We start from the raw sequence: 12,891 nt of genomic DNA, 5'->3' as shown, positions 1-12,891 counted from the left end.
TATTTAATCATGTTCCCACCCACACCAGAATTTGACACGGTGCCCACTCACACTTCTTAAAACACTCCCCTCTCTTGGCTTTTGCTGGTCCATAGCTCTAAGTTTTCCTTCTACCTCACTTACCATCTTTCTGTTTCTCTAGTAAACTCACTTTCCTCTCCCCAGCTCCCAAGTGCCGGGGTTCCTCATGGTCTTCTATACTCTCCTTAAACACTTTCCATAGCTGAGCCCATTGATTCCTATGGATTTAACTCCCAAATTTATACAGCAACTCCCAGATTTATGTATGCAACCTAAACATCTTTTCTAAGCTCCAGTCTTGCATATCCAACTGGCTATTGAGCTTGAAAAGTCTAAACCAAGTCCAAAATAGAATTATGAATAAGCCATTCCCAGCCCACTAAAAAATATTCTTCTCCAACTAACCACCATTCATGCAGGCACTCCTTTCATTCACACCCCCCAAACCAACCCAGCGCAAGTCCCACATTTAACTTTGAATGATATCTTGACTGCTACATCGTCACTGCTACCACCCTCACTGAAGCCATCCCCCAGACCAGGGGTCAGCAAATGTCTCCCGTAAAAAGCCACACAGTAAGTATTTTGGCTTTGCAGGCCACATGGTGTTTGTCTGGACTCACATTTGACATTGGAGTGTGAAAGCAGCCATAGACAATATATAATTGAATAGGTGTGGCTGTGTGTCAATAAAACTTTATTTGCAGACACTGAAATTTGAATTTCATATAATTTTCGTGTATTACAAGACATTGTCTTTTGATTTTTCCACAGCCGTTTAAAAAATGTAAAAGTCATTCAAAATCAAGTGGCGGGCCAGATTTGGCCCAAAAAGTCAGGGGCCATCTAGATGATGTTATAACTCCTAACTATTCTCCTCATCTATATTTTTGCCCCCACTACCCATTTTGTAATGAATATAGCTAACGGCTATTGAGTTCTTTCTATGAGCCATTTTAATCACTTTACATGTATTAACTCATTTATCTTTATAACAAGCCAATGAGAAATGTACTATTATAATATTTTACAGATTAGGAAACTGAGGCACAGAGAAGTTGAGTAGCTTACAACCCTCCAATGGCTGCCCACTGCTCACAGAAAAAAAAAAAAAAATCAAAATGCATAATATGCCCGAAAAGACACTCTAATCTGGCCCTCCCCTACCCTTCCTCACCCACTTTCCTTCCTTCCTACCAGGCCTCGGTCCCACTGGGCTTTTCTCAGTTTCTCAAACATGCTACATTTGTTCTGACTCAGGATTCAGTAGACATCCCCAGTGCATCTCCACTGCTTTCACCTGCAGTCTTCCTAAGCTTTGGCTCTTCCCAGAATTGTCCAAAGTCAATGCCCCTGCTCTATTATTTTATAGCATAACCCTCTCACTCTTTCCTTCATAGCACTCATTGCAATGCAGTTATTTTGTTGTCTAACTACTTGCTTTTGTCTGTGTCCCAGCACCCAGCATGCAGCTTAGCACATAATAGGTTCTCAATCAATGTTGACTGAATGAATGAACGATTTGCTCAGTCACGCAGCTCATAAGTGGCAGAGCTAGAATTCTAACCCAGTTTAGTCTGACTCCAAATCCAGAGCTCTCAACACATGAGAAGTCATATTTTATCACCCAAACCTAAACTCTTTTGAGAGTGAAAGAGGGAGCTATTAATAATCATATGGGACAAGATATGGAAACTTGGATGCAGGTCTCCCCAGCTACAATGCTGCCTCTCCAGCTCCAGGTGGCCCAGCCCAGAATCCTCCCTGTTGGACTCCTCCCTGTGGGTCCCCAGAGTCTCACCCAGGAGTGAAGAGGCTGGCCCAGCCAGGGATGAACTTCGGGTCCCGGGAGAAGAGGAGGATGGCAAACATGCAGAAAAGGACGAAAACGGCCTGTTCGGCAAACCTGTGGCACAGACATGCAGGCATGATGGTGACCCTGGGTTTCAGGCAGACTGCAGCAGGCGCAGGCCCAGGCAGCTGCCCACTGGGAGTGAATGGGCCCGGGATCTGCCTCTAAGAAAGCTGAAGTCATCCACTACCCAGGGAGTGCCCAGAACAAGGGGAGGGGCGCCAATGGACTGTAAATGATTCCTGTCCTAGGACTTCCACCCTCCCTCAGGATCCTTCCTGAGCCTCAAGTCACCCCCTCCCCGAAACCACGTGCTTCATTATCACCAGGAGTTTCCCAGGGTCCTACAGAAAATCAAGAAAGTGAGAAACAGAGACAGAATCCAAAAAGCAGAAAGAAAAACAGACAGAAATGCAGTAGGCAAAGAGAAAGAGGAGCATTCATACAGAGAGAGAGAGAGACATAAAAACACACAGTCTGTCTATACTGAGAGGAGAAGACACAGAGAGGGGACAGACCTGGGGAGAGGGTGGATGGAGGTGGAAAGAGAGGATTCCCAAGAGTTGGAGGAGCTAGTTACCCAATGTACCCACTTCAAAGACTGGAGAGCAGAGCCCAGAGAGGGTTAGTACCATGCCCAAAGCCACACAGGACATGAGTGGCACCGCTGGTCCTTGAACACAGGCCTACTGAACCCATTATTTTAACCATATGGAAATGTGCATTAAACAAGGTCCTGGAAGCCACCTGAGATAGTGTCAGGTATTCTGTGTACCGGGAGGGAAATGGTGCCTTGGGTGGAAGATAGCAGATCCCACTGTAAGTACATTCTGAGGGGTTTTTTGGTCCTCAGGTTTCTACCCCAGCACCAGGGCAAGAGGTTGACTGTGTAAACCACCTCCCATTCTCCACCTCTAGGCTCCCAGGCCATGGGTCCTGGAATTCCCCTGGAGCTCAGCCCCCATGGGCCCAAGGCCAGGCCAGGAGGAAGCTTTCCTGAGCATTTAAGACTCAGCTCTTTCCTCAATCCAAGGACCCCCATATACCTGATGGGCCCCAGGTTCTGGTATTCTTCCCGAATTACAGCTCGAGCCCTGTTTTCTGCAGTGGTTCTTATCTCAGATTTATTCTTCCTCCAGCCCCTGAAACAGAAAGTGGGAGGTTAGGGGTGTCCACTGCAGGTATAACTAACTTCTCACCTACAACCACCACCACCACCTGACCAAGTCACATCCTCTCTGTCCAGGAGGCTGCAACTGCCTGATGGCTGGTCTCCCTGCAACTGTCTTCCTTTGCTACAGTTGTTCTCCCCACGTACAGCCTGGTTGATCTTTAAAAATGTGAATCTGATCATATGACTCCCAGGCTTAAAATCCATGAGTGGGTCAAACAGGCACATGAATAAACAGAGGAATCAATAGAACAAAGCAGAAAGTCTAGACACAGACTTAGTCACAAATGGGGATTTAGTCTATGATAAAGTTGCTATCTCAGATTGGTGTGGAAAAGATGGACTATTCAGTAAATGGCATCAGACATATAGATCAACGGAACAGAATTGAGAGCCAAGAAATAAACCCATCCACTTATGGCCAATTGATTTTTGACAGGGGTACCAAGACTGAATAGTAGGGGAAGGAATAGCTTTTCAACAAATGGTGCTAGGAAAACTGGATAGCCAAGTGGAAAAGAATTAATCTGGACCCCTACCTCACACCATATACAAAATTAAACCCAAAATGGATTGAAGACCTAACTGTTAGAGCTAAAGCCATAAAACTCTCAGAAGAAAAGGCAGGGGTAAATTTCCATGCCCTTGGAATAGGCAACAGTTTCTTCAATATGACGTCAAAGCACAAGCCACCAAAGATAGATAAATTTGACTTCGTCAAAATGGTAAAATGTTGTGTGTCCATAAATGGTGTTAGGACACTGGGTGAACATTTGGGACAAAAAAAAATGAAGTTGAATCCAAACTTCACACTGTACCATAAGGATGAACTCCAAATAGATCAGAAGTTTAAATGTAAAAAATATAATACTAGAAGAAAACATGATTATTCTTTTATAAGTCCTGTATTAGGAAAACCTTTCTAAGCTGTAATTGAAATTTCAGAAACTATGTGAGAAAAGACTGAAAAAAAATTAAAACAATTCTTTAGAGAGAAAAGCACCATAAGCAAAGCCAAAAGACAAATCAGGAAAAAAAATTAGCTTCTATTGCAGAATAAGCACTCATCTTTCCAAAATATAAAGCGTACCAGAAACTAGTAAGAACAGGACCAAAAACCCATTTGAAAAAATCTATAAAAATATGAACACACGGTTTCACAATTCACAGGAAAGAAAATACCGATGAACAAACTTTTCATATGCTTCCAAACCTATGAAAAGTTTCCTAAAGTTACTCTTCATAAAATAAACGCAAGTTATTTTTCTCTTATCAGATTGGCAAAAATCCACTTTGCTGCAAGGAAGCAGACACTCTCATACATTGTGCATGGGAGAGGAAACATGTAAAATTTTTATGAAGAATGATTTGACAATATCTATTAAAATAAAAATGTGTTTATTCTCTGATCCAGAAATCCCACTTCTGGAAATGTATCTTATAAAAATGCTTGTTTCCTTTGAGCTAGAGTTGCAACGTAAAAGACAAAAAATAAAATAAAATAAAAATAAAAAAACAGCTGGGCATGGGTGGCTCAGGCCTGTAATCCCAGCTCTTTAGGGGGCCGAGGTGGGTGGATCACTTGAGGTCAGGAGTTTGAGACCAGCCTGGCCAACAGAGTAAACCACTATCTCTACCAAAAAAAAAAAAAGCACAAAAAATTAGCCAGGCAAGGTGGCAAGAGCCTGTAGTCCCAGCTACTCTGGAGGCTGAGGCAGGAGAATGGCCTGAACCTGGGAGCTGGAGGTTGCACTCTGAGATGGTGCCACTGCACTCCAGCCTGGGTGACAGAATGAGACTTTGTCTAAATAAATAAATAATACATAAAATAAAAAACTAAAATCTGTCAGGGAGGCCTGTCACCAGAAAAAGATATCTATGTCTGCTCATATTTGCTTAAGAAAACTCTGAAAGATTACACAAGAAACCAATAAAAGTGGATGCTTGTTTGGGAGGATATCGTGGGTGAAGAGGCCCATGGTTGGGAAGAGGGGTTCTCACTGCATACTTCTCAGTGTTGTTTTTATTTTTAAGAACCATATGTATGTGTTGCCTATCCAAATTAACATAACTATATTAAAAAGTAATTGAAGTAACCAAAATAAATATAGGAAAACAAAGTGCCAGTATTATATTTTGGCTAGACATTATTTCTGGCTCAAGTCTCTGGGTCTGAAGCTTGCTCTTTCTTTGTTTAGAGGTTGATTTGGAAATGTTAGATATTATGGTTTCTTTAGCACCCAACTGAGACTTTCTCCTTAATGTAAGTAGACTGAGTGATGAGAGTTGATAAAGACATATTTCCCATAATATGATTTGGTGTTATTTAATATTTTGTCCTCATGCCTCCCCAGATTATCTTCTGTATCAGGGCCCCATGAAATGGGAAATAGTGCACTCCCCTCTTCTCTGGTCAAGAGTGTTTACCTTAAAGACAATACTATTAATAATTAGTAATGATATGTGACATTAACAAAGGGTCTGGGTGTGGCAGGCAGGTCACACCTCTCACTTAATCCTCACATCCCGGGAGGTCAAGAAATGAGAATATGGCTAGCATGGTGGCTCACACCTATTATCCCAGAGCTTTGAGAGGCCAAGACAGGAAGGATCGCTTCAGGTCAGAAGTTTGAGACCAGCCTGGGCAATATAGTGAGACCCTGTCTCTACAAAAGATTAAAAAAAAAAAAATTATCCAGGCACAGTAGTACTCGCCTGTAGTCCCAGCTACTTGGGAGTCTGAGGCCAGAGGAACAGTAGAACCTGGGAGATTGAGGCTGCAATGAGCTACGATTGTGTCACTGCACCCCAGCCTGGGTGTCAGAGCAAGACCCTGTGTGTAAAACTAAATACATACATACATACATACACAAAAGAAAGAAATGAGAATATGACATGAAATAACAATCATCCTCAGTTTTCATAGGCAGATGCTGAGGTTAGAAAGGCCACTCCCTGCTTCCCCACTCTACCTGCCAAGAAGAAAATGAGAGGTACCTGAAGCTCAGTCCCCCATACAGGAAGGAGATCCAGAGCCAGCCTGCCAACAGGAACAACAGCATAAGAGGGAAGGCGAAAATGAACCAGGAGCCGAAATTCACCACGTCACACTGTGGAAAGAAACTGGAGAACAGTGGGAGATGAGAACAGGCCAAGGGCAGCCATGCCCATTTGGGGAGTGGCAGAGGAGACCAGGCGGTACTAGTATTAGTGGGTCAAGAGGGGAATGAGAGGGTCCCATGGAAGTCTTGGGAACATTGTTTTCCACCTATTCTAATAGCAGCACTCTTTTTTCCTCTTCTTTGGAGGCTGCTGGCTTCTGACCCGATGGGACCAATGGGTGCGCTACAGTCAAAATCTCTGCCCCCTGGAGGCCAGACAGGTACCCGAGTGAGTGAAACAGGCCAGGCCGGCCACGGGGAATTGAAGAGAGCCGTGCTCATTAAAGGGGTCAGCTGCTATTTGCTCCCCCAGGGTTGCCATGCAAGAGTGCAGGGCCAGTAAGCCCAGGTTTGGGTTTTACTTGAAATTATGTGATGTTTAAATGTTGGCAATTCATGAAAATGTTTTTAATGAATGTGGGAGTCAAGCATAACACATCTGCAGGCTGAAACCTTTGCCCTCCTTATTATACATGCTCAAAGAGCCTGGGCATTTTGTCCAGGCAATGGTGATGTCGATGAGTTCTTTCTCTGCTGAATGGTGTCCAATCTCAGTTTTATTAAGACATCATCAAGCCTGAAAGGATGAAGGGCAATAACACTTAGTGTTGGTGAAGATGTGGAAAAACAGGCAGATTCTTGATGTTTGTTCATCAGAATACTCTTTTCTGGAGAGGGATTTGGTAAAATGCAGTAAGAGTCTTAAAAATGTGCATATCCTTTTACCCAGAAATTCTACTACTAGAAATAAACTTTAAAACAAAAAACCAGAAATGCGGTCAGGAATATAAGTGCTAGATTGAAAAGAGGAAAAGTAAGTTATAGAATGATGTATACAAAAGTATGTGGACACTCATGGACATTTCTAGGTAAATAAATAAGTAAATAAACCAAAACATTAACAGTTATTATATAATAAATAAGCAAACAAAAATATTAATAAACTCTATATAGTGGGATTCTAAGTGGTTTTTATTTCCTCCTTTTTCTCTACCTGTATTTTCTACAATGAATAAGTATACCTCTATAATTAGACAAAATAAAAATATTGTTTTAAAAATATTAAAATATCAGCAAGTGTGTGGTCAGTTACATAATTTGTAACAGCAAAATAATAATTATCATAAAATGAAAACAATCTAAATGCTTAAGATTAAAGTATGTACACCCAAAATAAGATAATACATAGTCACTAAAAATTATGTTTTCTAAAAAATTTTAATAATAAAATCAGACTATAAAACTGTATTAAGAGCATACTGGCAAAAATGTTAAATATATGCACATTTAATATATGGACATAGAAAAGTCTAGAAGAAAGTCTTAAAATATCGACAGTGGGATTGAAGGTATTTCAAACTTCTTCTACATTTTCCAAACGTTCTTTAATGTGCCAATATCATTTTATAATCAGAATAAACCAATAAAATGTATTTTGGCAACAAGGGCTAAAGGACCACTCAGGGCAATCACTTCTCCTGTCTCCCAAGGCTTCTCCTGTTCTCAGCTGGAGAATCAAAATCACGTATTACCTAGCATTCCTTTTAAATCCCCTCTTCCTACACCAGAGGGTCTACATTTGAGCCCTTGTGTTGCATAAGATTTGCATGTAATTAACTTGAAATCCTACATTTGATATTTTTACTGTATATATAGTTAATATTATATATTTTATGTATTATATGTTAATATATACTTAAATATACATAAGATATATTTTAGAAAATATAAATATGAAATAAACATATAAAAAACATAAAATTTCCCCAATTTCATTTCAGGTTGGAACAAAGTCCTACTCATATCAGGGCAGGCAGGCAGTCTGAAAACGCTTTGACAACAACTGCTCCCCTCCAATTCTCCCCATCCTCAACCTAGGCTCTGCTCTCCATCCCCAGAGCCCACATCTTCCTGTCCAGCCCTGGGGATGGGTCCCAGCAAACCCTAATACCAAATGCCTACCTTCCCCCTCCACAGAACACTAAAGGGCTGGGCCTAGATACTCCCCACACCGGAAGCAGGATCATCTTTGCTTCTGGTTTTTCTGTCAGTGAGCTGAAACCAGAAGGCACAGACAGCCTTCTTTAAGGGATAGAGATAAAAAGACATCTAAGGTTTGCAGTAAAACTCAGCGGGCTTAAATCAATTGGTGAAACACACCTATGACTTCTTTTTTTTTTAGTTGTTTTTCACCTCTCCCAGTTCATGGTTGACAATCACTGGTTTCCATCATCAAATCTTAAAATCAAAGCATTTTGGAATCTGAGAATGTATTGGCAATTCATCTCATCCAGGGGTTAAGGTTTAAAATCAGCACAAGGCCAAACATGGGTGTACTAAAATCTCTTGTGAAAATACCTGTAATTACTCACTTGTATGTTACTGAGGGTTGCACACATAGCAAACCTCTCTTGGGGAGATCAGCAGGGCCTCCCTTCATCCCCACGTGTTTTTGATTCTTTGGTTGGGCAACAGGTAAAGAAGTCGGCTAGTATATGCGGCCATGTTGAATATCAAATACTTTTTGGTGCCCTTTGTTGGCCAAATGCTTACATTTGCATTTATGTAAATTAAATGAACCTATGTTACATCTCCACTGCAAGGAATCTTAGAAACCCTGCCTTGGAATCCTGGAACCTAAAAGTCTTAGAGACAAGATCTTGAAATAATGAAGTTTTAAAATCTTGGAAACCAGAGGCTTAAAATAATGGGAGCGGCAAGTTGTGCAGTTGGAGCATCTTTCTCTTATCCTCATGTCCTGACCGGCCACCCAGTCACTGCTGACCACTTCCAGGGATGGGGGGACTTTAGCTCCCAGCAGAGCCCACTCCACTGGGGGACTCTGCTTATGGTTGGAAGGCTTCTCTCAGGCCATGACAGCTACAGACCCATGCCTCCCACTGGGTTACTCCTCTGCTGTCACCTTTCCAATGACCCCCATCTCACTTGGAGAAAAAGCTGGAGTCCTTAGACAACACTTACCACTATCACCTTATGTCTTCTCACCTTCCCTTCACCCTTCATCTCCCTTCACTCTTCATCTCCCTGGTATTCCTGCTGGTCCCTGAACCTCCCCAGGAACAGCTCCACCTCCAAGCTCTGTAGGAGCTACTCCCCGCTGTCGCTGTCGCTGTCGGCAATGCCTCTCCCTCCTGTGTCCACATGGCTCATTCCCTTCTAGGTCTCTGCTCAAATGTCAGCCCATCAGAGAGAACCGGTGTCCCTGACCAACCTACATAAACTAGCACGCCACTCTCCTCACTTCTACTCTCTTTCCCTGCCGTATTTTTTCCTAACTTATCACACAGATATGTTTTATATTCATTTGCTTTTTCACTTATTGCCTGTCTCTCCCGCCAGAATGGAAGTTCCCCAAGGGCAGGGATCTCACTGGATTTTGTGTATTGCTGTGTTCCCAGAGCCTGGCCCAGAGAAGGCTCTCAATACACATTCCCTGGATGTTGAACGAAGGAGGGAAGAGGAGGGGAGGAGCAGAACCCTCCCTGCTGGTGGGGACTCTTGCTTTCTACCTCTTGAGCTGGCCAAGCAGGATGAGGTTAGGGGCTGTGCCTGTGAGTGTGGCTGTGCCCCCAATGCTGGCTGAGTAAGGGATAGAGATGAGGAAGCCCTTCCAGATGTTCCCACGATATTCATCCTCCTTCCTGGAGTCCGCCAGCAGATCCAGTGGAACCTCCGTCTCCCCAGGGTGGTCTTTGCTTTAAACAAATCCAAAGAGAAGCCATTCAGAACACATGGAGAACAGGCCACGGACTGCCCAGGGGTTGGGGAGCTGAGTGATCTTTCTAGAAGGTAATTTGGCACAGGTATCAAAAACCTGTAACAAGGTGCAACTCTACAGTTCAGATATTCTACTCTAAGAATGTATCCTAAAGAAATAGACAAGTGTCTCAGGGGTGGGTACAAGGGAACTCACCATGCCATTAAATCTAATTTAAATGAAGAACAGTCTAAATGTCCATCTAAAAGGGGCTGATAATAAAGATGACTCTCTTCCTGGATGGAACACCAATGCAGCTATTAAATGGATGCTTATTAAGATGAAAGTTGTCCATTCACAAACTACGGCGAAAAGGCATGCCACAATACCATTTAGTTTTTTATTGTATAAATCCTCATGGGCGTGGTGGCTCACTCCTATAACTCCAACACTTTGGGAGACCAAGGCAAAGGATTGCTTGAGGACAGGAGTTTGAGACCAGCCTGGGCAATATAGTGAGATCCCATCTCTATAAAAAAAAAAAAAATCAGCTGGGCGTGGTGGCATGCACCTGTAGTTCCAGCTACCTGGGAGGCTGAGGCAGAAGGGTTGATTGAGCCCAAAAGTTTGAGGCTGTAGTGAGCTATGATTGCCCCACTGCCCTCCAGCCTGGGTGACAGAGTGAGACACTGTCTCTAAAAAAAATTAATAAGTAATAAATAGAAATAAAGAAATAGCTATGTTTCATGAATATAAAAATATTTAAAGTCTAGAAATAGATGCAAGTTGTTTTGATATCTTTCCCAGGAGTGGAATTACGTATTTTTTTTTCTTCTTTCTTTTCTGGGTTGTTTTCCTTGTACAGTGAAAGAGTTTTGGGAAATAATGACATTAAGAATTTTTAAGTATACAATTAAAAGATCATAATGTTGGCATTATTGAGGCCAACATTATGGCATTATATGATGTTCACTATTCTCCATTAAGTAAAATAGGTATTTGGAAAGAGACTGAAATGAAGGAAAAAAGTGAAATAGCAGGTTACAAAACAGCATATATAGCATTATCAATTTTATTTGATTTTGTTTATTTTTATTTATTTATTTATTTGAGACACAGCTTCACTCTTGTCACCCAGGCTAGAGTGCAATGGCATGATCTCAGCTCACTGCTACCTCTGCCTCCCGGGTTCAAGCGATTCTCCTGCCTCAGCCTCCCGAGTAACTGAGATTCTCCAGCCACACTGGCTTCCTGGCTGCTCTTTGACCTCTCAGGAGCTTTGCATGTGCTGGTCCACATGCTGAGAACACTCTTCCCATGGATACCCCCACCATTCCCCACCTCTTGCAGAGATTTGCTCAAGCACGACCTTCTTGTGAGGACTTCCCTGACTACCCACATTCAAACTGCCCCTTCCCACTTACCAGCTCACCTCCCCCACCCTCTTTCCTGCTTTGATCTCCCTCCAAAGCTTATCCACCACCCAACAAACCATGGATTATATTCACTTATCCGTTTCTTGCCACTAGAATGTAAACCCATAAGGGCTGGGCTTTCTGTCTGTTCCTTGCTGTATCTCCATCCCTAGAATAGTGCCTGGCTCATCGTAAGCTCTGAATAAATATTTGCTGAATGAATGAAATAGACCGGATCAATGCCCAGCACTGTCTTGAGCAGACTGCTTGGCTCCCAGTTGTGTCATCACTGTTAAATTGAGATCACAATGCCATAATAACAAGTGCTAACATCTGGACATGTAAGGTCCAGCCAACCTGCTCTATCTACATTACCTCATTATCTCACACAGCCAGTATGGAGCAGAGCCAGAGTTCCAAGTCAGGTGTTTGCGACTCCAAATCCTATGATCTTAACTACATTGCCATAATGCAAAGGATACTCTAGACTAAATGCGATTTCAACATCAATGTGAAGATGCTTTCTAAGTCACATAGGGTGAAGGGCTGTTATTGTTTTATAAGGTATTTTCTTGTCTGTATGGACTGTTAACCCTGCCTGCACCCCTCTCCTCCTTGTGTCATGCAGTGTGTGCTATCTTGCTCTTCTGGATCTCTTCTTGCAAGAGGAAAGTACCTGTGATCCTCAATCTCACCAGATCTTTAGGGATTTAATATACTGCCCTACCCTTTCCATGTCTGCATTTTTTTAAAGGAGGCTGTTGAGGTTAATGTTTAAGCCACAGAGATGAATGGTGGAAACTTAGGCATTAAGTCGTTTGGAGAAAAATTCAGGGATGGGAGGAAAATGATTTGCAGCACTGAATTCTTGTTCATTGTCTCCTTGAATCAAGCACTGTCTCCTCTACAAATTTCACCAATAACTTACGCTTCTGTGCTGGCGAGAAACTGCATCTCCGTGGGCACAGTGTGTAGGCCGTTTCTCCGCACAGCAGCTAGGAGGAAAGAGCATGATGTCTTTAGCGTAATGTAGTGAATGGAACAGGAGTATCCCAAATCTTGTGAAGTTAGTCAAGAATGCTTTCTTCGCCAAGGATTCTATACTATTCACTGAATCAAAAGACAAAGATAGAGAGAGGAAGAAGAGAGAGAGGGAAGGAGAGAGAGGAAGGGAGGAAGGGCGAGGGAGGGAGAGAGAGGGAGGGAGGGAGGGAGGAAGGAAGGAAGGAAGGAACGAAGGAAGGAAAGAAGGAAGGAAAAGGAAAGGAAGGAGGGAGGGAATGAAAGAAAGAAAGAAAAGAAAAGAAAGAGAAAAGAAAGAAAGAAAGAGAGAGAGAAAGGAAGGAAGGAAGGGGAAGGAAGGAAGGAAGAGAAAGAAAGAAAGAAAGAAAGAGAGAGAGAGAGAGAAAGGAAGGAAGGAAGGAAGGAAGGAAGGAAGAAAGAAAGAAAGAAAGAAAGAAAGAAAGAAAGAAAGAAAGAAAGAAAGAAAGAAAGAAAGAAAAAGAAAGAGAGGGAAAGGAAAGGAAAGGAAGGGGAGGGGAGGGGAGGGGAAG

The 12,891-nt window shown here is 42.5% G+C and overlaps 1 protein-coding gene across 4 annotated transcripts in view; it reads right to left on the bottom strand.

Annotated features, from left to right (window-relative positions):
• SLC13A3 (solute carrier family 13 member 3) overlaps positions 1-12,891 on the bottom strand; it is a 128,288-nt gene that overhangs the window by 27,668 nt on the left and 87,729 nt on the right. For 3 of the 4 annotated variants that reach the window (XM_025399165.1, XM_025399169.1, XM_025399167.1), the window contains exons 4-8: positions 12,267-12,333; positions 9,736-9,921; positions 6,042-6,167; positions 2,920-3,015; positions 1,823-1,927 (exon numbers count right to left, since the gene is read on the bottom strand). In XM_025399165.1, the coding sequence (XP_025254950.1) occupies positions 1,823-1,927; positions 2,920-3,015; positions 6,042-6,167; positions 9,736-9,921; positions 12,267-12,333 (580 nt within the window). The remainder of the gene's footprint in view (positions 1-1,822; positions 1,928-2,919; positions 3,016-6,041; positions 6,168-9,735; positions 9,922-12,266; positions 12,334-12,891) is intronic. The other variant, XM_025399168.1, reaches the window with a different exon arrangement.

This window comes from Theropithecus gelada, chromosome 10, assembly GCF_003255815.1.
Source record: "Theropithecus gelada isolate Dixy chromosome 10, Tgel_1.0, whole genome shotgun sequence".
Taxonomy (NCBI): domain Eukaryota; kingdom Metazoa; phylum Chordata; class Mammalia; order Primates; family Cercopithecidae; genus Theropithecus; species Theropithecus gelada.
Note: the sequence above shows the minus strand (reverse complement) of the source record. Positions and strands in the feature narration are given on the sequence as shown.